Below are 26,933 nucleotides of genomic sequence, written 5' to 3'. Positions count from 1 at the left end.
TCCTACTACAATCCCACACATGAAATTCAATGAGCTCTTTAGATCAACCCATCCTTTCACAAATGTTTGTGAAGGCAATGTGAATAGCTAGGTGCTTGATTTTATACACATTGTACATTGTCCACAGTGTATTTGTAACTCCCCTTATGATGTATCTTGATCTGGTGGTATATTTCAATCAGCTTTGAATCCATCATGAAACAAACATTGCTTTACTCTGCTATGTATGGTAACCAGTAATTTACCTGAAGCCTGCTTCTCAGCTGCTGGTTAAACATTTAAACTGTGTGTCAAAAAAGTAATATAAAATCTTTAAATTGCCTGGTTTTGTCACTGTAGCTTCAGAATGATGATAAATTAAACTGAATTCTTCATTGTCTGTGGGCTCAAAAGTCAACTCCATATGACAGGAACACTGAAAGAGCTCAATTTTAAGTCTAGGCCCTCAGATTATACTAATTATACGCAATAACAGACTCAGTTCTTTGAAGGTTAAGCCTCATTAACTTCTCCGTGTAGGCACATGTAGCAGTAAAAGATCATCGGAAAACCCCTGGAAGAGTGTCAACATGTACAAATTCGGCTGTATCTACAAGTGGTATGTATTGTAAGTATTTCGGCATGCTGTACTTTCTGTAAATTATTCTGACTTCATGTTTTTTCCATTTTGTAAGTAGTTTTGTTAAAACCACTACTGTTTTCTAGACCAAATTAAAACAATTTGTGCATGTATTGTTTATCCAAGATCCATTCATTCACCTGACAGTTGTTGTTGATCTACTTATCAACTTCAGCTTAGTAAATTGTGTGATTTTTAATGCAATTTTGTTAGGCCTTTTTTGTAAATGAAAAAAGACAAAAAGGTAATCTACTTGGTTTAACTTGAAACAAAGTTGAAACACACAACCCATCTGCTTCCTCGGTGCTGGTACAAAATTCATCTCAAAAACAAACACCTGTTTCAGAGATGCTCGCTCCCTCAGTTTTAAGCTTTATTATTGGAGAACAAACATGGTGTTTAATCGTTCATATTAGACATGATTTTGATAAACCCAAGATTTTAATGTATCTCAGTGCACTGGCTCAAAGGTCACTGCCTTCCACCTAACAGAGGAGTCATATAGTAAGAGAATGAGCCCTGTAAAGGAGACCAGAGATTTACTGTGTCTTCCTCATACCCATGCTTTGATGCCATAACATTTTATGATGTATTTTCAGCAATACTTTTTAAGCACATCTATCCCATAAGGCAGAGACATAATTCACTTATGGCTATAGCTGAGTCATAGCCTTTCAAAGCCTGATCTAAACCTGATTTGAATTGCTGACGCACACAAGAGCTCATCTACAGTGTTATAGAATAGTCCATACAGAACGGATTTAAACTGATTATTATGTTATGTATACCATTGTTATGGTACTATAATGTTATTGTTGATAGTCGCATCATAACTGCACTATGCAAGTCAGTGTCAATTAAAACTCATATATTATACGCTAATTTTATTTCCATAATTCACTTATTATAAATGGGAAAATAATTTTGGTAGCTTCTGTGGATATTTTGTTATATTGTTATGGTTATATTTAACTTATGACTTATTATTTTTGATTTTTATTTAGATTTATTTATTTATCTAGACATATGTTGTGTTGCAAGGAAAATTAGCTAAAACTATTTATATTATACATGCAGAAGAAGAACATTCCCCACATTTTCCCACACTTAAGGTCATGAAAGTGTCTTGAAAAAATGATTATCGAAAAGAAAAAAAATGCTTACATATAGATTTAGCTAGGTGTCTTAACTTAGAAAGGAACCACTGCCACTTTTAGCCACTTCTAAATGTACATGAAACTCCCATTAAATGTGATAGAATAAAAGAAAATATCTAAAGATAAACTTTATTAGATAATTACAATTTATTGTTACTTAAAATGAATCAGAACATTTCCATATAAGGATGTAAGACAAAACACATTCATGTCTGATGCAGACAAGCAAATGCATGCAATATTTAGTTTCAGAAATGTTACACCGTAAAGAGTTTTGGCAGTGAGGCTGCTCTAATTAAGCTTAGATGTTTTGGTTCATAGTTCAAACTCACCCGTTTTTATTTGGAGAGCAGTAAGGGTTCAAACTTGTCCTCTGAGTGATGTGATTGGAGGACACTAAATCCTTGTTCTGTTAAGGCTCAAAGAAATATTGTGGATGAGAGAAAATATCTTGGCAAAAAGCATCAGTCAGAGATGTTCATGGGAAATTATTGTTTTTAAGTTAATAAGTTGTTTTACTCTTAGCTGAGTGAAAGGGGATTTTAGGGATTCAAATCAAAACAAACAAAATGTCCAAATGAACTAAAGTGCAAAGGAAGAATCCTTGGAAGGAAATCAGTTCTACACATGGTATGAGCAAAATAAAGTCCAGATGTAGTGAGCTGATTTTCTGCTTCAGCTGTGTTTATAGGCATGCAATAACTAACACAAACACACACACAAACTCTCAAAATGGCTTGTCAGGAATAAAAAATTATGAAGGAGCCCACAATTTCTTCATACTAATCAAGATAAATAACCTCTACTGTAGCAAATTGAACTCGCTCCATTTAATGCTTCTCTAATTTCTTATCTCAGCTGAGACATGGCATTAATACAAATTGTGAACACGAAGGTTTGGACCATATTTAAAAGCTTGATTGCAGCCACATGATTAATGGATTAATGTAGTAGAGTTGACAGATAGGAGCAGCTGTCATTTTAGCACCTTGACAGTCCATTTTAACTGAGTCTTGTGCACTTTTAGTATATTTACAATATAAAAAACATGTATAATAGCAATATAATAACTTTCATTAAATGTGCTACATTTCATAATAAAGTTTTATGTGTAATATGTACATTTTTTTCTACCTTACACACAAAAGACAGATTTTTCATTATATTATTAAATATATGTTTTCCTTTTCAATAATAAAATTTATAATTACAGTTAACAATGAACTCCTTTGCATGATGTCTCCCAGTTAGGGGATGTACTTTTCTCTAACCAACTACTGTTGCAACGTTGCTCCCCCTAGTGGACGTCCTTCTCTGCTGAATGAACAAGAAAACAGAAATTGTAAACAACTTATTTCACACAAGCAAGACTAGTCATATTTCTTGATGATGTTGTTGAATTTACTTTGAACATGTCTGCAAAGCTACAGGTTTCAACTTGGGCAACAAAAATTAATCACAGGAGACAAATCTCTCCCTTAATATCTCCAAATATTGAGCACATCTCAAAGAGCAATGCTGTAACTGATCATTAGGCAACACTCTCGGGTTAGGGCTCCCTTTGAAAACAGCCCAGTTAGCAAACAGAATGCTGATCCCTCTGTCACTGTGCTCTTCAACCATTAAACCGCCTTTCTTTATGAGTCCAGAGATGAGGTTTAGGTGCTAACAGAGCAGGACGCAGAAGGAGCAAGGGCCATAAAATCACTTGGCTTCCCATATCTCCATAAAGTCATATTTTTCATGCTTCACACAAAGTTATGTTCTATTTGCCCAGAAATGAGATATACCGACTCATAGAGATAGACTGTTAACTTCATTAACCATGAAATTGGATGCTTTGTTCATGTCTTTTAGGTGTTCTGTACTTTTTGAACTGTATTATGTGATACTGGCATTTAAAACACATTTTGAAAACTTAAAGAAGGCACAATTAATCATTTTGATTAATCTAAATGTTCTAAAACAAACATTTTATGGTGGTTGTGGGTGTTCCAAGAGCCCATGCAATAGTCTAACTTGTCAGGGCAGGGCAGAGCTCTGGGGTGGGTAAATCTACCTCCAGTACCCTGGGGATGTGGGATTACCCTGGGCCATTTGGCTGTTTCCAAACAGGTGAGGAGTCAGGTTAGACAAGACGGACTTTGTTGGGGTGTCCAGGGCTTAGTGGATATTACTTTAAAAGCAACTTGGTGGGTGTTCCCTTTGGCATCTCCCTGCCTCTCTGGGTTGTTTGTTTGTCAGTCATTAGAGATGGAGCATTTTGTGTGGGTAGTAGGTCTTAATCCAAGTGATAGTGATTATAGGGGCAGTCAATAGAAGCTAATTGTGTGCACTGCAGAGTTAATAACACAAACATAATCAGTCAGCTTTTAAACGATGAAGTAATTTTGTATTGTGCTGAAGGACTTTCCTTGCTGATTGCTAATGAATTAACATAGTATGAAAACTACTTCTGCGCCTTCTGTTAAAATATAATAATTTCTATGTACAAATGCAATGACCTTTGACTAGGGTGCGTATTCAAAGTCTTTAAATTGAATTGTTACTCGACCAAACTGTCAAGCATAAACCCTACCTTGACTGGGGACTTTGTGTGCCTTAATAAAGTCCTAATAACTGGGAAGCATTGTTTATTTTCTGTTACACTGGCCCTGGGGCCAAACAAATTTAAACCCACTGGCACTGTGGCTTTACCTCAAAGCCTCACATATCCGCTAAATACCATTGGAGATCTGAGACTTTTCCTCGACCGTCCCTTTCACTAATGTTTCTGGTGACCTGACTAGGCCTCCCTGGCACTAGTTTCATTTCCTAATAGTGGATCAGCTATGCTTTTTCTGTTAAACATAATAGAGTTCATTCTGCAGGGAGATTTGTTATTGGTTGCCGAGACGCTGTGCCGCTGATTCTTTTACTTGTTATCATTTGTTGCTTTACATGTAATGTTTGCAATTTAGGATTTGTAGCTTGTTTTGCTGTTACTTTTAGTATCCTGGTTAAGAGCAGACATTTAATGCTGAGAAATACAAGAGGAATATCTCTGAAATATCAATGTAAAGCTAGCGTTCTGTCAAAATAGAAATACATAAGCGCTTGAATAATAGACAAAGAATATTTTGATTAACAAGCTAAATTCAAGTAAACATGGCAATCTGGTCTTTTTTTGTTGTACTAACTCTTTAAAAAGTTCTGTGTATTTGCAGTGGCAAACAAATGTTTTAAAAAGATTTGATAGTATTAGCTTGGAGTATTTATAATGTGGATGTGTGGATCTGGGTTTTTGTAGATAAGCACATCACCACCTAGTGGAGCTTATTGTTTTTACAGCTACAGCAGATGCATTTCTGTCTCAAATAAAAGGCAGCCAATAGAATGAATGAAAAAAGAAAACCGCTAAATCATATTTTGTAGAAAATGTCAGGCCATGTATGTCACTTTATTACATCTCTGTATGTTGGGCATTTCAATGTAGATCTAAACATCCCATCCTATAATCGCTGACTGTCACTGATATCCATATCAAGGCCAGATTTTCCACGTTTGCTCAGAGAACATCCCTTTCAAGCAAATGTGTTTGCTCTTACACTCAAGACATGTGAGCTGAGGAATGAAATATCAAACAGGACAACTGTTTAATGGGATGCACGCATGCTCGCGCAGCCACACGGGCGCACACACACACACAGTTATGCATGCAAAAACAAAGCAAATGAATCTCTGAGTTTACACTTGCAGACACTTCATACCTCAGTGTCCTTAATGATAATTAGTCCTCTATGATGCCCACCGAGTGATCAATGACTGTTCTGTGGGTTTTGCATGAATAATTTGTAAAGGAGAGAGTATGACAAAGAGATTGAGAGAAGCAGTAGCTGTGTCCTGTTGTGTTCTGGGATAGGGGAAGGCTAGATTACCCATGTGCCAGGGGAATCTAATGCAATTACGAGTGTTTGCTTACACCATGTGTCCTCTTCCGTCTGCGCAGCGGCATCGGGACTGCACCCGCCGCCATCCTCCCATTCAGCTCTCTTGTTTGTTTTCAGTATTTACGCCACCACAATTCCCTGCTCCTTCACCACCCCCTCCTCATTTGCCCCTGTTTTCAATATCACTAATTAAAGTAAACCAATAAGGTTGGGGGAGGGCAGAAAATAAGATTTGTTTGAAGACCAGATTGAACTCTACCGGCAACTCAGAAGTCAAAAGAGACATTGTGGGGGTTGTTGTTGGTGGTGTGTGTGTGTGTGTGTGTGTGTGTTTTGCTGGCAAAATATACATTATTTATAATGCAAGAAAGGAAGCCACAAAGGGAGAAAGGAGGTTTGTTTAAGAGATTAACATTGGCCTGCTTATTAGCTTTAGCACTCATTCCCAGTCATTTGCCTGTTCTCCCATGCCATCCACAATGGAGCCAGATTATTGATTAAAATCAACTTTTACATTTTAGTCTTAATTTGAGTCTCCAATAACGCTTCGCATTAATGTATCTGTACGTAGAGCAGTAGAGGTAGGAGATTGAAATGTTGCCCATTGTACTATATCAAGCCCTGGCTTGGCTGTCGATACCGTGGGACATGGATGACTTAAATATTTTGTGTATTAGCTCCAAGGATGATATTAAGTTAATCTGTCTACGCTCCCATTTGTTCTTTGAGATTTAAGAAATATAAGCAAACATGAAGCACACAGAGACTCCAGCTAAGATGAGGGCCGATTGAGAGACTTTTGGTAAAGAGAGGGAGCTGATCGCAGTGAACTGTTGGCTTTCTCAGTGTGAGGCTGTAAGAACACTGTCCATGTTCAAACCTCCCCGGTTAGGATTACATATTTGATGGTTAATCCTTTGCTTAAGTTTAAATCTGTGTGTCTTGCTGACAGCAAAGTTGACCTTACAATGTGAACCTTCTTAAAAACTAACTTCCCAGAGGCATACAAGATTTAATTCAAGATCACTAGGAAGAGATCACATTTACAAGCGATATGCAGTGAAAAACTGCGTCTACATGCAAGTCTGTGTTTTCAGTAGCAAGTCTTTACTTGCTAGCCTATTAATGAGGAAGAAAAAAACTTGCTGCAAGACCTACACTGTTAGTCTCTAACCCCTTCATTGAACAGCATTATTATCATGCCACTATAAATTTTGTTCCTGTTGCCCACATGCTAGAGTACTCTTACAGAAACTCTCGATATTAAAAAACTCCAAAAATCAATCTATTTATTCCTGCTAAACTGCAACCATTGATAGGTGATACAACTAACATTGTTCATCTCACTAAAGTGCATTACGCAAGCTTTGGGTCGTGACGTTCATCTGAATGTTACACGGCCATATAATTTACAATATAATAAAATAATATTGTATCTGCTTTTGAACACCATTTCTTACTGTCTTAAATGTATTATTCAAATATTGTCTGTGCCCTGCTTCATTACTGCTATAATATAAAGTATAATACAAAAAATAAAAGTTAAACTCTCTTAAGTCTCGAGGCATTAGTTTCCGGTTGCTTTAGCACTACATACATTTCTGTGTACATCGGTGAGATGGATTTATCTAAAACTGCTGAATCTGTTTGTCAGCTATGCAGACTCCTAAAGACACAAAACAAAGTGTCTTTATAATTTAGACTTCCAGGTACGTACATATTTAAATACACGTATATGTGAATTCAGCATTACTCAGTTGAATTGCTGCTGCCCACGTGTAATTGAAACTGTGGGATGGTTGAGTATGAGTAATCTAACCCAGCCACCTATAATGGATCATTTCAGGTTTCTTTTCTGTTCACCACAATTACTATCCAAAGAAAAGTGTATCAACTGTGTGTGTTTTTTGGGATTGGCCCAGTCTTTTTGTGGACAGGCAGTAAAAAAAGGAAGCGTGATCCGGGTGCCTCAATTTGGAACAATGGTGAGTTGTTGTGAGGAAAAGTGGAAAAACAGAATGATGTACTTCACCGTGGTGGTAGAGCAAGGTTAACTATGGCCAACCGCACTCATCTTGACTTTTCTTGTCTTACCACAACCTTGAAACTCCTATGAAGCAATGTTCAACTTGGGAGCCATCAGAGCCAGAATATTTTTCAAGGCCAAAAACAACGAGTGCTTGTCTACCACTAAAGTCAATTTATTTCACGTGATTTTTTTTTATCCTAATATTTTATCTCATCATATTCTTGGGAAAAGGTGAACAAAGTTCTTTTAAATAAACTGCAAAAAATGTTATAAAAATGTAACTCGCTTTAAAGGCATATTACTACAGCATATTGACCATTTTAAATTGTTCCATGTAGATACACAACCACTTATTTCATATCAATTATGTTCTTACAGTCACATAAATAAAACGTTCACAAACCCTCCCAGGAATTACCTCAGCCACATGAGGCTGTGGGAAACAGGGGAGAGGTAAACTGAGCAGGTTTGGAAGAAAGGTAAATCTCCAAGTACTTTCTTCATGCTTGTGAACTTCTCCGGGATTACCGGGTAAACACACAGGGTCTCAGAGAAATATTTCCCCTACCTCCATGCCATAACCACATCAAAATACTCTGTTGACTCAAAGTTAGCATACTAAAACAAAGAATAAGTGGCAGATGGGATAGGGCTGTGTTCAAGTCTGTCATGGATAAGTCCTGTCAAGCCCACAGGGTCAGAAGTTATTCCACTGTTTTGGGGCACTACATTTAAGTCAAGTGACAGTGAGTCACGGGTAAGAGCATGAACACAAATTATGATTCTCTACTTTTGCCATGGTATCGAATTAATATATAATAAAAAATGTATCCTCAGAGTCTTTAATACTAGGTCATAAGAGCTATAAAAAGCTAGACTCAAACTACCCCAGAGTATGACTCCTTCCCATGCCTGTTGGTGATGTGCTGGGTGACCACTATGGGAGAGACTAAACAAAGGAGTGCCATGATAGCACCTTAGAGCTAATCTCTCAATTACTACTTTACTGCTGCTGTCAGACAAAACACAACAAAAGCTTAGACCTGTCACGCATGTATCTCTGTATGTGTGTGTTTGTGTGTCTCTTTGGTAATAGCCATGTGTGGTCTGCCTAATCCTGCTCTTTGTTGCAACTTAACTATTAAACAGTGTCACAGGTTATAAAACACAAACATATGGTCATGCATAGCTCAATAAGGGGTGCATGATAAAGTTCTTATTAGGGTTAAAGGTTTTGTATAACACTAATGCCGCTGAGAAATGTAACTATAGATTTTAATATTGTACGAGGAGCACAGAAAAATGTAATAGTCTTGTATATACTTTTGTTAGCCATGTCATATGTCTTTTGCTTTTAGAGTGCTGTTGCATGGAAAACATTACTATAACAACACTAGTATCTGAATCCATTTCAGTCACTTTATAATGCCAAATGCACTGTTATCAAGTCTTCAACACATGGCAGCCATAATTTCTAAAAATAAATGATAATACCTAGATAAAGTAGGCTTTTCACTTAAAAAACAACACACAATGCCGTGCCAGATATGTTACTGCACAGTTCACTAATGCAGCAGAAAACCAGTTGTCCTTCCACTACACTAAGTACCACATTGTGCTGTCCTCCAGTGAATCTGAGTATATTCCACTAACACAGCAGCTAAAGCTAACCGTGTCAGTGAAAGACCGGGAATGTCACAGGCAATGCCTGGCATTAGCCGTATAATGGCCAGGATTTGCTGATAAAACAGGGGCCTCACACTGGCAGTCTTTAGTGACTTAAGTGGGCCGTTCTTCCATAGCCTTGAGGCTATACAGTATATCTACTTGGTCTCAGGTTTAGTTCTCACAGATATGGATATTGTAATTTCTTGACTGATCAATTTTAGTTTTACTTTTTTGATTTTCCAGTGACACGAAACAAGTGTGCAAGAGGTTTATGAGAACACAGTGATATCAGTATCGTATAGAACTGAAGCCCTGCAATGTCGCACTGCAAAAAGAACATATAAAAACTAATTAAAAGTAGTTAACACTGAATATTTGCAACACTGCGTTTGCCACTGAAACACATCAAAATATATTGTGTGTAGAATGGATATAATACAGAATGATTGCTTCTGTATGTTCACTGAATACATCATCAATGTCCTTAAGAAATGAAAAAATGGAAAAGTGAAACACTTCTAGAAAATGTATTTGTCATAGAATAAAATATCTCAACATTTTGTCAGACTTAATTGTTAGCCAGTGAAAAACAAATAAACCTGTCACTTTTCTTGTTTGATATGAATTCTCACTGTGTGACTGAAGCAGCCATAATGTGAAACGGGAACGAAAAACAGATAAAGCCAAATATAAATTAGATGTGTATTAAATTATTTCAGAATATCTAGTAAAAGAATAAATATTACTAAGAGTAGATGCATTGCGTTGCTGTATTGTGTAACCATGTTGCTGAAACTGACCCTTTTTTTCGTCTTTAATTGTTTTAGTTTTGTTATTTATTTATTCTCCTTAATGTGGCAGAGAAAGAAAAATATTAAAAATTAAAATTAAAAAAAACTTTTTTAAAGTAATGTCTTTTACTTTTTGAATATACATAAATGTAATCATAAAAATGCATACAGCTTGATTCCAGGTAGCAGGAATGTGAAAATGATGGGGTGAAACAGCTAAACATCGGCTGCTGCTTTCAGCGAATCTCATCGAGTCAATGCCACTCCACAAGACAAATAATATTCAACCGCGTCCTTCTATTTCCATTACTAATTCTTTTGTGTTCAGAGAAACCTTTTCCATATGACATGAAATAACAAACAAAGACCAATATAGCATATTCTTTTTTAAACCCACATAGACTGTTTTCTGCCTACTATTCTTATATTCTTAGCATATATAATGTGCCATCATCCTGTCACACAGGAATATAGCTTAATAAATATGAGGAAATCCCTTGATCCCACTCTAAATGTTGTGAAAAGGCAAGGCAGCATGTTTTGATTTTTTTCCAGACATACCTTTATTTGTGCCATGGCATTTACCTCAAGTATCGTGTCTAAAAGTCTCAGGAAAGTAATGATACCAAGAGAAAACGAAAAGAAAATCAACAGAGGGGGGAAAAAAACATGTAAATATCAGGGTTGGTATCTCTTATCACTATTCAACTCCATGCTCCTTCATGCTAAAAGGTTGTATCCAAGAAATATCTGCAGAAAAGCTGTACAGATGAGTGAAAAATATGACGAGATGGACAGTTAAGGCTTTTCAAATGCATACAGTGCTGAGGTTGTAATTCAGATAACATGTCCTCCCTGTGTCTGGTGCACAATGCTGTGACAATTCCAGAGGTTACAAGGATCAAAAACAAAGAGGGGAAAAAAGAGGTGGGAGACTTACGGTCGTCACTTTGGATAGTTTTCCCATGGATGAGGCAGATATTTGGACACATGTCCGCAAGAAAGCCTTATAAATCTGTGAGCATGTCCAACATTTATAGATGACAGTGCCCAGTCACATAACCACCTGTCAAAACTTGTCTTCCTATTTCTTTTGATCTTCCCCTCTTATCTCCTTCTACTGCAGCATTATGTGCATTATTATGTGTTCTATTTCTCGACAACATTCTCTACTTTGAGGGTTTTTTAGTAACAGAAGGTGACCTAAATTGTATAATCTGTGATTGATAGCATACAGGCAGAGGAGAAGGAAAGGAAGGAAGAGCACCAATTTATTTTCCATTTTAAATAAAGATGGAAAAGTGAGGTAAGTGCCAAGGGTATTCATCTGATCTGAATGGAACTTCAATAAAACAAATTCCTTCGGCAGCTATTTCAGCTCTTCACTGGGAGGCATTCCCCAAACAACCTTTTGTCTTCTGTCCTGACAGCCCACAACTGTTATTCTAGCCCTTCTCTGTGACTCCCATTTAAATCAATATATAATATTACCAAGGACGAAATTTGGTAAGCCTGACCACATGAAGCAGATGCTTCTTCATGGTTTATGACAGATTCAGCTACTTGGTTCCTGTGTCTTTTAGAGCACCTTCTATACAAGGGTATTTAATTACAACTATTGCTGTACATTGATATCTGGATTAGAATGACCATCGTTGCAGCTTCCAAGCATGACAAAAAAAAATTGCCCTGATGTTCCTGCAGATGCTGTATATTTATAAATTACAACCAATTTACAAAAAAAAAAAAGAAGTAAACATTTTTGTGTGATGGATCATGATAAACAAAAACAATAATCTCAGAAATCCACATGAATAAATGATTCTTTGCACACTGAAAACCTGTTTTTATTGAGATGATGCCTTTAGTGGACCTAAACATCAAAGCTTTTACACGACTGCCATCTAGTGGCAGATGGTGGCATGTCATTTCCTACAAAGCCGAGCATGGAAAATATTGTAATTGTCAAACTAACACAAAAATGACAAAAACAATGCAAAATGTTATAAAAGTGTCAGAATACTTCATTTTATGAGCAGACATTAAAGGTTTATCCTTTGTTTAAGAATCTTGAAGGCTGACGACAGTGCGGATGCTAAGAAAATAAAAAGAAGAAGATGAATTAATATCGAAGTTTCAATTCCCAACAGAACCAAAACATCCATCCTACAATAGAATTGCAATGTTTATACAATTAATCAATCCAGTGGACATTACTACAAACATTATCCATTTTTTTAAGCCACAAGTCACTGTTCTAGCTTAATCAATGTGAATATTTGGATGTTTTAAGGTCTCAAGGTAATCAAATACTTAATCAATAGAAATATTAAGGACACACTATACCAAATAGTATTTAAATTTTAATGTCCTGGGAAATAAGTTTCTGAAATTATTTCTAAAGATCAATCAAATTGAATCTAGTGATTTGTTTAACCAAACAGAACATGTTAGACAGACGTTAAAGATTTGAAAATACTTTTCTTACATACACAATTTTGTCCCTATATAGCAATTCAGCCCCAATATTTATGGCTAAGTAGACTTTTTCGTTGTTGTTTATGTACACATATGAAAGGTCTCACCTTTTACCACTTTTTAAAAGGTCAAAGGCCTTATTGATTTGAACCAGCGGGAGCTTCTCCGTAATAAACTCATCCAGTTTCAACTTGTGATTCATGTAGTCATCCACCAGTTTAGGCACATCCTTCACACTCTTCCACCCTTTAGAAAAAGTTAACAAGCTCAATTTGTAAACATGTTTTCATGTAATATGAATTGCATTGTTGTAAGACCGTCCTGTGGACACATTCACAGCCAGTTCAGTGCACATCAGATGTGAGTTTGATGTGCTCATAGTACATGAAACATATGTAAATGTGTTGTTACAAACTGTAAAAGTGATTATATAGTTTATGTAGGATATACCTAACTGTCTGTTCTCACTGAACTTCTTATATACGTTTTGAACTCAGGAACCAAAAACTGATGGGTATTTTGACAGAAATTTAGACGATTCATCGATTGTTTAATTTGTTAACTGAGCACAACTCAAGACTTTTTACAGATTCTATTTTTTGGGGTTATTCTTTGGGTTATTAAATTGTACTTCAATAATATTTAGGTTCAGGAATGTTGATCAGAGAAAACAAGCAATGATTGTTTTTAATGCTTTACCTAAAAAAATTACAAAATAAAATTCTAATGCCAAAGCATTTGTAATATAATTTTTAACACATTTTAAATATTAATAATCCAATAGTAAGGTTTTTTACTCCAATATAACATTCGATTTTGCACTGAAGGGCAACATTAGGGACAGTTTTTCAGGATGATACACTCAATTTTATGTTCATCACTCAATTCCACAATTACACCAGTTACCATAAACCTGTTGATGCGTTATGAAATGCTGTTAAATAATCTAATATGTATGGTAATTTTTTTTTACTTCACCTCCAAAATAAGTGCCCTTTAAGGTACGTCCCATGAGAAGCTTTTCAACTGAAATGCTCATTACTTCTGTCTCTGTCCATCCAGCAATGACGCAAGTACCCCAGGCATCTCTTGTGGACTCAAATGCAGCATTCTAGGGTGACAGAAGCAGTTGCTTAGCTAATTATCATTTTGTATTTGTATCATTATAGAACTGTTTCACTTGTGTCACTTTTGCAAAAGAGATCAAATCTAGGTTAACAAGGAAGACATTGTACAGTGTATTCCAATTATAGTCACAAGACTTAATTTGCATTGAACAATTGCACGCCAAATTTCAAATGAGGCACCCACCATGATAGCTGGACTTCCAACACACTCTAGCGCATAGTCCACACCTCCACCTGTCTTCTCCACCACAACCTCTTGGATAGGCTTGCTGTAATCTCTTGGGTTTATGCAGTCTGTCGCTCCAAACTGTCGGGCTTTCTCAAACTTGTCAGGGTTGATGTCAACCCCGATGATCCTTCTCGCCATGGCAACTTTGCAACCCATGACAGCAGCCAGCCCGACAGCTCCAAGCCCAAAAACGGCACACGAGGAATCTTTTTCAACCTGAACGCACAAAAGTTGGAAGCCAGTCAACTAACAATTCTTAAAGATCATTTCAGCATTTTCACAGATAGTTTTTACAGTAAATATAACATTTAGAGTACATTCCTTTAAACGCATACATGAGATATTATCAGGTCTGTGAATCTTGATTAAAGTTATGTCTAAATAAATAACGCATGCAAGGATTTCCACTCATTTTTAGTTGGTTTCTTTTTAGTAAATGAGTACAAAAGTGTCCTGATTTTGTCATTTTGTCATTTTATTTATGTGTGTGTGGACCTACTTTTGGCTGCTCCCTTATTCACAAAGGGTCACCTCAGTGACTTTGGCAATTTTTAAAGCAGATTTCTTTCCACATGCAGCCAAAACAGGAACATTTATTTCACATGTTATACAAATGTGTAAACAATTGCACTACTTTGCATTATTTGAATTTGTATAAAGTAACAAATTAAAGTAGTTGACATGTACACCTTATCCTGAAAACTTAGAGGCACTCATGCCATTTCTGCCATCTAGTGTTGATATTAAATGACTACAGTCTTGCAGCATATTGTAAGACAGAAAACTTCCAAATACAAATATCACAAATTTTTCCTTTTTTTTGGTTAAAATATGCTTGGCTGTTTATATATTGTCATGTTTATCAATATATCTTTTCAAATTTGTTGCTTCGTCACATCTGTTCTAAGAGTATTAGTTTGAACCTTTAGAGTTCAGTTTTCTAACCTTGCCTGCATTAATAGCAGCTCCATAACCCGTGGAGACACCACATCCAAGCAGACAGACTTTGTCTAGCGGTGCATCGCTTCTTATCTTTGCAACCGAGGTGTCGGGGACCACAGTGTATTGAGAGAAAGAACTGACTCCAAGGAACTGGTAAACCTGCTGTCCCTTGCAAGATATCCTGCTAGTCCCATCAGCCAAAATTCCAGCTTGCATATTTGTCCTAAAAACCACAAAGAACAGTATTTACGTGAACACATTTTAAGTAATAGAGTAAACGTGGTTGTCTCAAAAATGGGGAAATAAAATCACCAGTTTTTCTTGCAATGATTTGTTTTTGGACTTAGACAGCGTTCACATTCCCCACAGTATGGCAGAAAAAGAGGAATAACTTTGTCCCCTGCGAAAACAGCAAAACAATTATGTAAGTCTGAGAAGAAAAAAAAGAGAAAAAAGACAAATGTCATCTGACTGGTTGTGGCGCACTTTACCCGGGGAGAATCTGGTGACTTCTGGGCCAGTGCTCTCCACTATGCCAGCTGCCTCGTGACCAAGTACCAAAGGGAATGGTCTGAATTTCATCCCTTTTCCAGTCTCAAACAGGTATTCCCAGTCTGTGTGGCACACACCTGTGGCAACAACCTGTACAAGCCAAATGATGTGACAGTTTTAGGAAGTGGAAGTGTCTGTGGTTAACAGTCACACTAACAGGAAATTAGATTAATCATATGCAAATCATATGTATTGTCATATTGCTGACAAATTTGAGCTGTGCCCAACCTTAATTCGGACTTCATGAGCTTTAGGTGGTGCCACCTCCACTTCTTCAATACAAAGAGGCTTCCCGGGCTCCCACGCAACAGCTGCCTTGCATGTGATCACCTAAAGGGGAAGAAACCCCAAAACAAAACAAACAAGTTTGCAAGGATGAGTGACTGTGTTTGGGCGCTGTTACAGATGGAAACAAACAACGAACACTCTCCATGACAGAAAACTTTCGAATGAAAAGCAGAACCCCCAAAAAGCAGCAGTAGCTGTTTATAAGACAAACAGTAAAAAAGAAAAAAAAAAGCTTAAAAACAACTTTTTTCTTACCTTTCCAACTGTTGCCATTGTTGACAGATGCTGTCTTCATATAAAACAGCCTGTATTTAAACAAAATAATTTAAATAAAGGAATAATTAAATCTTCACTTATCACCAAAACAGCTGCGAGTTACATTATATCAACATTTGAGTGGGTAAGGTTGAACTGACCGAGTCAAACAGCAGACAGGTTGCACCCTCTTCTAATTCTAGTTTTTCTTCAATGGTTTAGCTCTGTCAGCGCATTTACGACACTTTCCGAGACTGCCCGGTGCCTTTACGGCACGTTACGGTCACACGTGTTGTAGTCGCATGGAATTTCGGCAGGGCGGTCTGAAGTCTAGCCACTCGGTCAAATTTGTGAGTAATTTTCTTTGTTTGTGCAAAAACAGTGTTGCGCACTTTTTCGGTGTGTATGTTTTTAAACGACTACGTATCGTGTTGGTTTATGTTAGAAAAAACAGATGAATTTTCGTACTTTGAATGACTGAGTAATGCTAACGTGAGCTAACGACTTCAGCTAGCATAAGAAAGAGCTTCCAAGTTGGCATAGTTTGCCTGAATCATGGGCAGGCTAATTCATTCATAAGTGTTTAGCTTCAAGCATGAAATCACGTGAGCTGTGTCGTCTTTGTGTTTTCGTTATTTCTTATTACAGAGCATTTGAGGAAAATGTCGTTCAGAGGAGGAGGAGGAGGACGAGGTGGTGGCGGATTTGGACGAGGTGGAGGAGGATACGGTGGAGGCAGAGGTGGTGGAGGATTTGGACGAGGTGGAGGAGGATACGGTGGAGGCAGAGGTGGTGGAGGATTTGGACGGGGTGGTGGAAGAGGGGGTTTCAACAGACAGCAAGACTATGGACCTCCTGAATATGTTGTTGGTAAGCCCAGTTCTAACAAAACGCCAAACCGAGTGCTTCTTTATACACATGTGAAGCTAAACTTTTACCACAGCTTCGCGTGAGTTCTCAGCCATTGAGATACAAGTAAACAGTCTTGATGTTGCCAAAACACTGACTCTGTAATATTACCATTACACAGTTATGGAGAAATGGTGTGGATGAGTAGGCTGTGAGAATTTTGTCATCATCAAAGATGGAGACTATCCAAGGATGTGGAAAACAAGACTTGTCCTGTTGCCTGTCTTCTGTCTCTTCTTTTCTATGTTTGCTGAAAAGTCACCAGGAACTAGTCTGTGCAGTCACAAAAACAAACAAAAAGAACAGGCAGGCATGCAGATGTCCACGCACACCATCTTGCTTGAATCTATGTAAAGCCCATGTAACATATGTAAGATGACATTATCAAGCCAGCATTTACTGTGTTAATTACTTTGTGGTAGAGTCCTGGCAGTTTACATGCGGTGCCAGTCACGATAGAAACAAACAAAAATACCAGAAAGTTTTTTTTCCCCCTTCTGGGTTGCCACTCTATGCTTTGTCATTTTTATAATTGTTCCTCTAGTTTTTCCACATCTTTGTACATTACCCTAGTGTCCATTCCAATAGTTTTGGCAATCTCCCTCCAGGAATTTGCTGCCGATTGTGAGTCCGTATTATGGTTTCTATTCCTTTAACAGATCCTTACATTGTTATTCTGTCATTGACAAATTCTAGCACTGCATCAAAAAAGTAGCCAGAAATGCATAGGAGAAATCAAAGGTATTCAACAGGCCATTCACGGTTGTAGTGGGCAGTGTTGATGTGACATGTAATTAAGTTTCTGGGGAGGTGCATGTCAGTTTATGAGGGTAGGTTGCATTATAGGGTTTCTCAGTGTCTGCGGCTATGTACATTGCCCACTGAAGCATACGTTTCCAGTCAGTGTTAGCAGGCAACTCTAAAACAACGGTGGACCTTTGGGTGTGTGTGAATGGTGAACTTCAGTAGATATTCTATGTGACGAGAGTATGAAATTAATACACCGTGTGTCACCTACATGAGGCATTCAAGATCCAGTTCATATTAATTAACTTTAACTACATGTTTCCAAGTTGTCCCAAAAACACCAGAAAACCAAAAAGATGTTATATAATATTAGTAATAGTAGTGGTGATAGTAGTAGTAACAATAGTAATAATAATATGAGCAATATGTAAGTGTTTAAATGCAAACTGCATTACAGACAATCTTTTATATATTTAATGATCATCCCACAAAATGTGAATATGACATGCTGTACCAGGAGTTAGGGTGCATGGAATATATTTTTAAGTCCACATTGTAATATTGTTAAAGATGTATCTGTGTTTCTACTCATTGGGCTGTTCAAAAACAATTTTTTTCCAACTTATTTGAACTTTGTTTTTATATGTTTATATTCTAGTGCCTCAAAGTCTCTGTTTTAGCATATATTCTGGGTCACTTCCTTTAACCCCCATTTATTCCCTCGGCCTCCAAAGAATTTCAGACTTACAGAAACCTTGTGCTGGATGCCCATAAAGTGAACTGCAGAGCAGTCAAGCATATGCTGACGTATTATAACCAGACAGAAATTTAAATTGGGTGTCAGTCATGGTATTGCACGTCTTAAACTTTAACTGTGTTTCATTGTCTTCACAGCAGTGGGAGAGTTCATGCATCCATGTGAAGATGACATTGTCTGCAAGTGCACAACAGAGGAAAACAAGGTTCCCTATTTCAATGCCCCAGTGTACTTGGAAAACAAGGAGCAGATTGGAAAAGTCGATGAGATATTTGGCCAACTCAGAGACTTTGTATCCTTTCTATTGTCTTTGTTTTTCTCTAAACCTTTGATTGAGTAGGGGATCTGTTTGACATTGTCAGTGTTCTTGTTGCTTCCTTAACCCACCTTTGCAGTATTTCTCAGTAAAACTTTCTGAAAATATGAAGGCATCTTCATTCAAGAAACTACAAAAGGTACCAAAAATGTCTCACTAAACTTTTCTAGTGACTAATTTAATATCTTAGATTTCTAACCAAAATGTTGTCTTTTAGTTTTATATAGATCCGATGAAGCTACTACCACTGCAGAGATTCCTCCCGAGGCCACCAGGAGAAAAGGGGCCTCCAAGAGGAGGCAGAGGTGGAGGAAGGGGTGGTGGTCGTGGAGGTAAGATGGCATTCTCATTTTAATTTAATCTTCTGGCTACGTGTTTAGAATATATAACAAAACAGACATTTTTGTTTTTCTTTAGGAATTCTGCTCAGTTTTTGCTCAGTATTTACTTTTGTAGATTGAAAATGGAAAAAGCCTAATGCATGCAAGAGTAGTTTGATTAATTTTACTTTCTTTTTGTCTCAGGTGGTTTTCGAGGAGGCAGAGGTGGAGGTGGCCGTGGTGGAGGAGGAGGCCGTGGTGGAGGAGGAGGCCGTGGTGGAGGAGGCTTCAGAGGAAGAGGAGGTGGCGGTGGTGGACGTGGATTCAGAGGTTGGCAGGTTTTCTATCGTCTTACAATGTTTTGGTTATTTTCCCTGATGTGACACATGGTTTATTATGTCTGAACTTTGTTGATCTTTTGTTTTCTTATAGGTGGGAGATGATCTGACTCTGATGGTTCATTGTGACCATCACATCCTTATGGTCACTCTCGCAGCTAAAAGGTTATGATCTGTGTCAGATCCTGGCCTGTTGGACTCATATGAAGATTGTCTCTATTTGTAGAGTTGATTTTCCTGTTCTATTTTAATTTTTTTTTTACCAGTTTTAGAAGATTGCTGGATCTTCAAGATTTGTATTTAAAATGTATTCTTGTAGCTGGAACCTTTTTGAGTCATTTGTGGGGATTATTGTATATTTGTGAGAAGAATGACAGGCGTTCGAACGTATTCACAAACCTCCATGTCCAAATGTCTTCATGTGCAGGATGTCAGACGTGTTTTCAGCTAAAAACATTGGTAGTTTGTAATATAAAGAGTTACCATTGCAATCAAATGCCTCAATTAAAAAATGTGCTTTGTAATTGTGTGGCTGTTTCTTTATCATTCAGCAGTTTTATCCACATAGAAATTAAAAGAAAAGAAACAAAAAAAACCAGGCACAACTATGTTTTTACTTACTTTGGGCATCTCCTTGCTTATAAGTCACCTAAAAATATGCTCTATTTAACTCAAGTTACAAACCAGTGGAGGTTATGTTTCAAAACCCCTTTAAATTAAGGCTGAGAGAATCCTTCTGCTCATACTGGGTTCCTTGTAATGGCAAGAAGACGTATCTCTTGTCCTGCATGAGTAGGACTGGATGACTTGTGACTTGGGGACAGTTTTGTCAGTTCTTTTTATAAGACTGAAGTGGGAAACTCAAAAGAGGAAGTGATCGATATCATGTTCTTCTTTTGACTTGTTTTGAATGCACTGAGTGACAAAAACAAACGTGTCTTATTCATTGATGTGTTATGGGCTTAGTCTGTGGTTTCTGTTTGGCATGCTTTTAAAAAGCAAAAATATACTTAAAACGATGCAGGTGACGGTTTCACGAGATTGAGGCTGGACCATCTGGCTTGTCCATACTTGCGCAGCACATTGAGGTAGTGCACTTTTATAAATATCTGGGTGTCCCACTGGATGAGAAGTTCTACTGGTCACTGAACACTGATGCTCTACACGAAGGCGCAGAGCCAGCTGGTGGGCAAGCCAACTGTGCTTGGCAGGAGGCTGGACACTTAAGACTGTGGTTGTGAGGGATACATTGAACAAAATGAAAGCTATAATGGACAACAGCAGACACCCGCTCCACAGCCTCCTGACTGAGCAGAGGAGCAGCAGTGGCATACTGCTGCAGATCTGAGTGGTTCAGGAGGCCCTTTGTCCTCACTGCTAGTTTAACTGGCAGTTTTTTTAACTGGTGAAAGAAGTTTTCTTAGTTGTTTTTTTCCCCACACTGTAGTAGGATTCTTCTTTCCTTCTGATTTTTGCAGGTAAAAAAATCAATAACTGAAACTCACATTTTTATATCTTTCTTATATGAGTCTGGCATGTTACAAAAGCCAACTCAGCTTGTTCAGTGTGAATCTTGTTTCCTGTATCTGGGCACAGTGTGTTGATCTATGTCTCAGACTAAACCCTGTGAGTTTCTCAGTGTAACAGAGTAACAGCTGGACAGCATTCAATCAACCCTGGGTTCTGGATGAATCAAACCTAAACAACCGAGCCTAAATAAGGACTAAAAGCAATTCTAATAAATTATTTTATTTTTTATTTTTTTTAAAAAGGTGCAAAATGAATAATAAAGGTGCTAAATTGAAAACAACACCAATGAAGTAATTATTCATATAGTGCTGAAACAAATGGTTTGTGACTCTGACTTTTAGATTTATATTGAGGCTTAAAAGCAGATTTGGAAGAGTGTGCTGTACTTTGAAACAAGCTTCAACATATCAAAGATAATTTCCTTATCTAGCTTTTTTTTTTTATCCTAACATCATCAACATTATTTACATGAAGGAGGTGCTGCTGGCAGTATCTCACCAATCAGAAACAAGGACAAGACTACTGGAAGTAGAGTGACTGATTTTAAAAAGGAAACTCTGATATTAGGAAAATATGACGAGGTTAAACACAGAATACAGACTGAAAACACCAAAGTGTGTACGGTATGTGAGGAAATTGCTGCTTAACTGCCATAAGTGAGTGAAAATGAAATATAAAAACAGAATTCAAAACACAAATTGCATTGTAATCCTGCTCACTCTTTAAAGACACCTGAAGCATGTTTGGTCAAGAACATCATTTATTATTGATGTTGACTGGCACCGTTAACAATTGTCTAGTTTAACACGAAGTACTAAGATGTTCAAGTTCAGAGTTAGTACTTATTCCAACTGTACAAATATATCAGTAAACTTTTAAAGATAAACATAACATATTCTCCAGCATCCAAAAAGCAAAAGTCCCCACTGTCAATGATGACATTCAACAATGACTGAAGTTATTTCTGAAAAGTGTTTAAAAAATAAAAGATTGCAGCCTACATGTTTTCATTTATTAATTCGTTTTATTCACAAGTATTTTTTTAAATATTTTTTTTAAAATTATTATCAGTAGTAACATAAGTAGTACCAGCAGCATGCAACTATTTGAAATTCTTAAGCGCCCTTTTTTGGCCTATTTTCTTCATTGCTCCCAAATGCGTCATGCGTACGCTAGTCGTTCTCGTATCTGATTGGTCCGAAGGTTAACTCCTTTACGGCTGCTCAGTGGCCCGTCTTCTTCTCTAGAAACAACGAGCATGGAGACAGCTGGTGAAGTGAGTACTGTTCACAAAGACTGTGTAAGAAATATATGAAAAAACAAACAAAACAAACAAAGTTTCCGTTTGTGCATTAGTCGTAAAGTTGCCTTAAAGTTCAAGTTTATTGTAAACCTGGCAAGTTCTGTAAGCTAGCATGCACGCATTAATTTGCTCTGAATGAAGTACAAAGAATCACTGTTCGATTACTTAACAGGGAACTTTGGTGGGTCAGCGGCAAATGGTTTTTTGCAAGTAGCTGCAGCACTTAAAAGCCATAGTGATAATAGTGATGGCATGGTTTAAAAAGCATCAAGACTGACGGCGCTATTGGGGGTTATGTAGGCTGAATACTATTAAAGCAAACATCAGGAAGAATCTTAGAGATGCATAATCTTTGACAGAGTGCAAAGGCTAACTACGCTGGGTGCAACTAGCTCGATCTGCCACAGGGACTGTAAAGCTGGAGCCAACCCACAGCTGCAGCTACTCACTTGACTTGGAAAAACATGCACATGTAGACATGGAAAAATACTGTCCTTTGCCTTCAGGTAATCAAGTGCAAGGCAGCTGTTGCCTGGGAGCCAGGGAAACCTCTTTCTATTGAAGAGGTGGAGGTAGCCCCACCTAAGGCCCATGAAGTTCGCATTAAGGTAACTCAGATCATCAGACTCGTTCATAAATCTAAAGCCTGACTTGACTGCAACTGAATAAAAACACAAAACAAAACTATGTTCATTTTAGATTCATTCAGTATTTGTGTATTCTTTTAAGATATGTTGCTATAGTCATGTGATAAATAGCTTTCATAGGACTCTAGGCAATCATTTGAAAAACTACCTTTACTATTCCCATAGGAATTAAGAGGGTAAGTAGCAGCCGGGTGCTGCTAATCAAATGCACTTAATTAAAGGATCATCAGCAAGTGTAGCTTCCATTATTAAAGCAGATTTTTTTGGCAGTTTGCTTGTCTGAAGTATTTATACAGTGCTAGAAGTTTGGACATGGCTTTTCAGAATGGGTGGAAAGAAAAGAATGAAGCTGTTGCAATCATTGAAAGTCCAGACCGCATCCTTAAGAGAGCTTAAGAGCTGTGCATAAACAAGGAAGAGTCCTATGAAAGTGTTATTTGATAAGCAGAAAAATAAACACTTTGTTTTTGCTCTTTATTCTTTCAATCCCATCAACCCCAGGCTTTTGCTTTTAAGGTTTGAAACCACATGTTAAATTAGTCAGTGTTTTTTTTTTGTTTTTTTTTTTTCATAAATAAGGTTTAAGTTCAATTCAACATAATGTTTTAAATGTAGTACTAATATTATACTCTTCCATCCAGCAGCCGTGCCTGACGTGAACTTTAAGTGACACTGTGTCTTTCAGATCTTTGCTACAGGCGTGTGTCATACAGATGCCTACACGCTGAGTGGCAGTGACCCTGAGGGGCTTTTCCCTGTCATCTTGGGACACGAGGGTGCTGGAACAGTTGAAAGTGTTGGCGAAGGTGTTACCAAGTTCAAGCCAGGTAAACAACTGCCAAACAAAACATTAAAACTTTAATATTTTACTTCTTGGTATACTTAGGAATAAATATTTGTTGCATGTGGGTTGTTTTTGTCTTGTTCTTTTTCTAAGGTGATACTGTCATCCCGTTGTATGTGCCTCAGTGTGGTGAATGCAAATTCTGCAAAAACCCCAAGACTAACCTTTGCCAGAAAATTAGGTAATGTATGAAGGCCTATTTCCGTAACCTTGAGGTGCTGAAGTCTACTTTTGTGATAACAATTTCATTAAAGAAAGATGCCCCACCACAGGGCAACAAAAGCTCAGTCAGAACAGATTATGTTTTCTTTGCACATTTCATCATGCTAATCTGCACATTTCCTTCCCCCTTCACCCTGCAGAGTAACCCAGGGTCAGGGTCTGCTTCCTGATAAGACATCACGCTTTACTTGCAAGGGAAAGCAAGTGTATCACTTCATGGGGACCAGCACCTTTTCTGAGTACACTGTAGTGGCTGACATCTCTCTGGCCAAGGTGAATGAGAAGGCTCCGCTGGATAAAGTGTGCCTTCTCGGATGTGGCATTTCTACAGGATATGGTGCTGCTCTTAATACTGCCAAGGTGGGAATGACATGACGCTGCTCATCAGCAAAGACATCGTGCAAAACATTAGATTTCATTGGAATATTCACAATCTTTTTACATGTTTGTCGCAGTCTCACCTATAGAGTAATAAGAAAATAGTTGATAGATTCTTTTTTCTTAGTTTGCAGTTTCACACAAATAGTTTTTGATGTGCTAGCAGGTCCTTCAATTTTAAATGATGTATTCAGGTATTTACAGAAAGAATAATAAAGGAGGCAACTGTTAAGATCCATGTTTCAATTATTGTGTGTTTTTTATACACACACACACACACACACACACACTTAAAAAACATAAGAACAGCAATAGGTAGGCCAAATCTATTTTAGAGTTCATACTTGGATTATTGTTTATATGGTTATTTATCATGTAGGCACAACACTTAAACTTTCACATTTGTATTCTACCTCATGCTCACTCAGGTTGACCCTGGTTCCACATGTGCTGTGTTTGGCCTTGGAGCTGTGGGCTTGGCCGTTATAATGGGCTGCAAGGCTGCCGGAGCAACCGGGATCATCGGTGTGGACATCAACCCTGATAAGTTTGAAAAAGCCAAGGAGTTTGGAGCCACTGAATTTGTAAACCCAAAGGACCACAGCAAGCCAATCCAGGAGGTTCTGGTGGAGATGACTGATGGGGGTGTGGACTACTCATTTGAGTGCATTGGAAATGTGCAAATTATGGTGAGACTCAGGCCCACCAGCATGCATGACCCTCATGCATGCTAGAAAGATGTGTGAAAAAACAGTGCACATTAGAATTCAATTTTTATAGCACTGTGGTGTAACTTTGTAAGTAGTGTACAAGGTAAGTTTAAAAAAACAACAACATTATTGTTGTTTGGGTTTTTTTGTGTGTGTCAGAGAGCTGCTCTGGAGGCATGCCACAAAGGTTGGGGTGAAAGTGTCATCATTGGTGTAGCTGGAGCTGGACAGGAGATCTCCACCAGACCATTCCAGCTGGTGACAGGTCGCGTGTGGAGAGGCACAGCCTTTGGAGGTAACGGCCTGAGTTAAAGAATTTATTTTAAAGTGCTTAATATTGTCTGGCTGCAGCTTTCGTCTTTATTTTGTGTATTTTTTATAAGCATAACCTTTTATTAAGTGGAGTCAGATAGGACACATTGTTTTGTAATGAAAACACAATCTATAATGGTATTTTATGAGCCTTATTGTTGTTGGCTAATGTGAAAACTGGAATGCATATGCTGTTTTTAAACCCATAGATTCAGCATGTTAAGTTTTGTAGCTTCTTTTAGTTGTATTAAGACCTATTATTTATCTATTTTATCTATGTAATTGGTGCTTTGCCTCAACACTTTCAGTAAAATGGTTCAGTCATGCCTTACTGATATTGGCAGTTGTAAAACTGGTTTTGTTGTTCACCCTCAGGGTGGAAGAGTGTGGAGAGTGTTCCTAAACTGGTGGAAGATTACATGAGTAAGAAGCTGAAGGTGGATGAGTTTGTAACCCACACACTGCCCTTTGAGAAGATCAATGAGGGATTTGACCTCATGCATGCTGGAAAGAGGTGTGGAAAAACAGTGCACATTAGAAATTCAATTTATAGAAGTGGCTCTGTAGTGAATGTATTTTGTTGTTGAACTGCAGTGCCTTGCATCCTTAGCCTAACTTTCTTTTTTTCCCCCTTCTCATTGCAGTATCCGCACAGTGTTGACTTTCTGAAGTGCCTGAAAGAAACATCCTTCACATCCAGCTTTTAAAGAGTCTCCTGCCATAGTTAAAGCACTTGTTTCTCAGCACTTGTTTTGATAGTGTACTTTTGACTGTTAGATGTTTTTACTAACAGTAAGATATGTTTGACTGATCCATTTCAATTAAAACCTCTGTAAAACCAAAGGTTTCTGCTTTTCTGTTGGTTGTTGGCTGCTCTTGAGCAGTGTCTTTCAGTGACATTTAGTTGGTTAATATCAAGATGGCAATATTTAATCATTAATTTACATAAAGGCACCAATATTTGTTATATTTTGGAAGCACCTGTTAGATAATACCACAGTGAAATAAATTAATAATTAAGAATGTTGCTTACATACTGCAATATGGTCTCACAGGTCACTCACTCATATTTCCAGTTCTTGTGTATCATATAATGGACAATGGACGTCATACTTTTTCCTATACAGGTACAAAATGAATTTAAAAAATTGCCTTTGCGATATTCTAATGTCTTGTGCATCAGGGTCTGTATAAACTGACAGGCTGTTTGGGTCAGAGGCATGCATAGTCGAAACACAAGAACATATATATACACACATACACACACTGATTTTCCTAAATGCAACAACACATTTTAGGAATAATTGTCCATATCAAACTGTTATTTAGAAAAACATCGACAAGTTCCCACTGCTACAGTGAAATATTCAGTCTTAACCATAAGATGATTCTGTTTTCGCGTAATGTACATAATTATTATGAATACAGTTTATTCAGTGCGTTCGTATCACTTCAGAGTTTATTTCCACTAACCACTGTCCACGCTATCAAACCTGAAGGAGGATGACGTTTTTCCCCCTCACACGTTGAACCAAT

The 26,933-nt window shown here is 37.5% G+C and overlaps 3 protein-coding genes across 5 annotated transcripts; 2 read left to right on the top strand and 1 right to left on the bottom strand.

Moving 5' to 3' along the window:
• Positions 1-11,999: 11,999 nt before the first annotated feature.
• On the bottom strand, positions 12,000-16,336 carry LOC308408737 (alcohol dehydrogenase class-3-like). Of its 2 annotated transcripts, XM_080901144.1 has the most exons (10): positions 16,226-16,336; positions 16,065-16,114; positions 15,750-15,851; positions 15,461-15,611; positions 15,282-15,369; positions 14,973-15,192; positions 13,983-14,243; positions 13,650-13,782; positions 12,779-12,917; positions 12,000-12,288 (listed from the first exon to the last, which is right to left on the bottom strand). In XM_080901144.1, the coding sequence occupies exons 2-10, from the start codon at positions 16,080-16,082 to the stop codon at positions 12,255-12,257; spliced, it is 1,146 nt and encodes a 381-aa protein (XP_080757270.1). In that variant the 5' UTR covers positions 16,083-16,114; positions 16,226-16,336; the 3' UTR covers positions 12,000-12,254. The 2 variants fall into 2 exon arrangements, with proteins under 2 accessions (XP_080757270.1, XP_080757271.1); XM_080901145.1 differs by lacking the exon at positions 16,226-16,336 and having other exon boundaries at positions 16,065-16,219.
• Positions 16,320-19,975, top strand: gar1 (GAR1 homolog, ribonucleoprotein). Its single transcript, XM_080901146.1, has 7 exons — positions 16,320-16,414; positions 16,713-16,934; positions 18,615-18,769; positions 18,873-18,932; positions 19,011-19,125; positions 19,318-19,443; positions 19,546-19,975. Exons 2-7 carry the CDS (start codon positions 16,727-16,729, stop codon positions 19,554-19,556), a joined length of 675 nt encoding a protein of 224 aa, XP_080757272.1. The 5' UTR covers positions 16,320-16,414; positions 16,713-16,726; the 3' UTR covers positions 19,557-19,975.
• A 2,188-nt stretch (positions 19,976-22,163) lies between these two features.
• Positions 22,164-26,240, top strand: LOC308408129 (alcohol dehydrogenase class-3). 2 transcript variants are annotated; one of them, XM_080900238.1, is made up of 9 exons: positions 22,164-22,257; positions 22,791-22,892; positions 23,617-23,758; positions 23,869-23,956; positions 24,138-24,357; positions 24,804-25,064; positions 25,245-25,380; positions 25,773-25,911; positions 26,042-26,240. In XM_080900238.1, exons 1-9 carry the CDS (start codon positions 22,240-22,242, stop codon positions 26,064-26,066), a joined length of 1,131 nt encoding a protein of 376 aa, XP_080756364.1. In that variant the 5' UTR covers positions 22,164-22,239; the 3' UTR covers positions 26,067-26,240. The 2 variants fall into 2 exon arrangements, with proteins under 2 accessions (XP_080756364.1, XP_080756363.1); XM_080900237.1 differs by having other exon boundaries at positions 22,234-22,281.
• Positions 26,241-26,933: the final 693 nt, after the last annotated feature.

This window comes from Rhamphochromis sp. 'chilingali', assembly GCF_963969265.1.
Source record: "Rhamphochromis sp. 'chilingali' genome assembly, chromosome: 13".
NCBI lineage: Eukaryota > Metazoa > Chordata > Actinopteri > Cichliformes > Cichlidae > Rhamphochromis > Rhamphochromis sp. 'chilingali'.
Note: the sequence above shows the minus strand (reverse complement) of the source record. Positions and strands in the feature narration are given on the sequence as shown.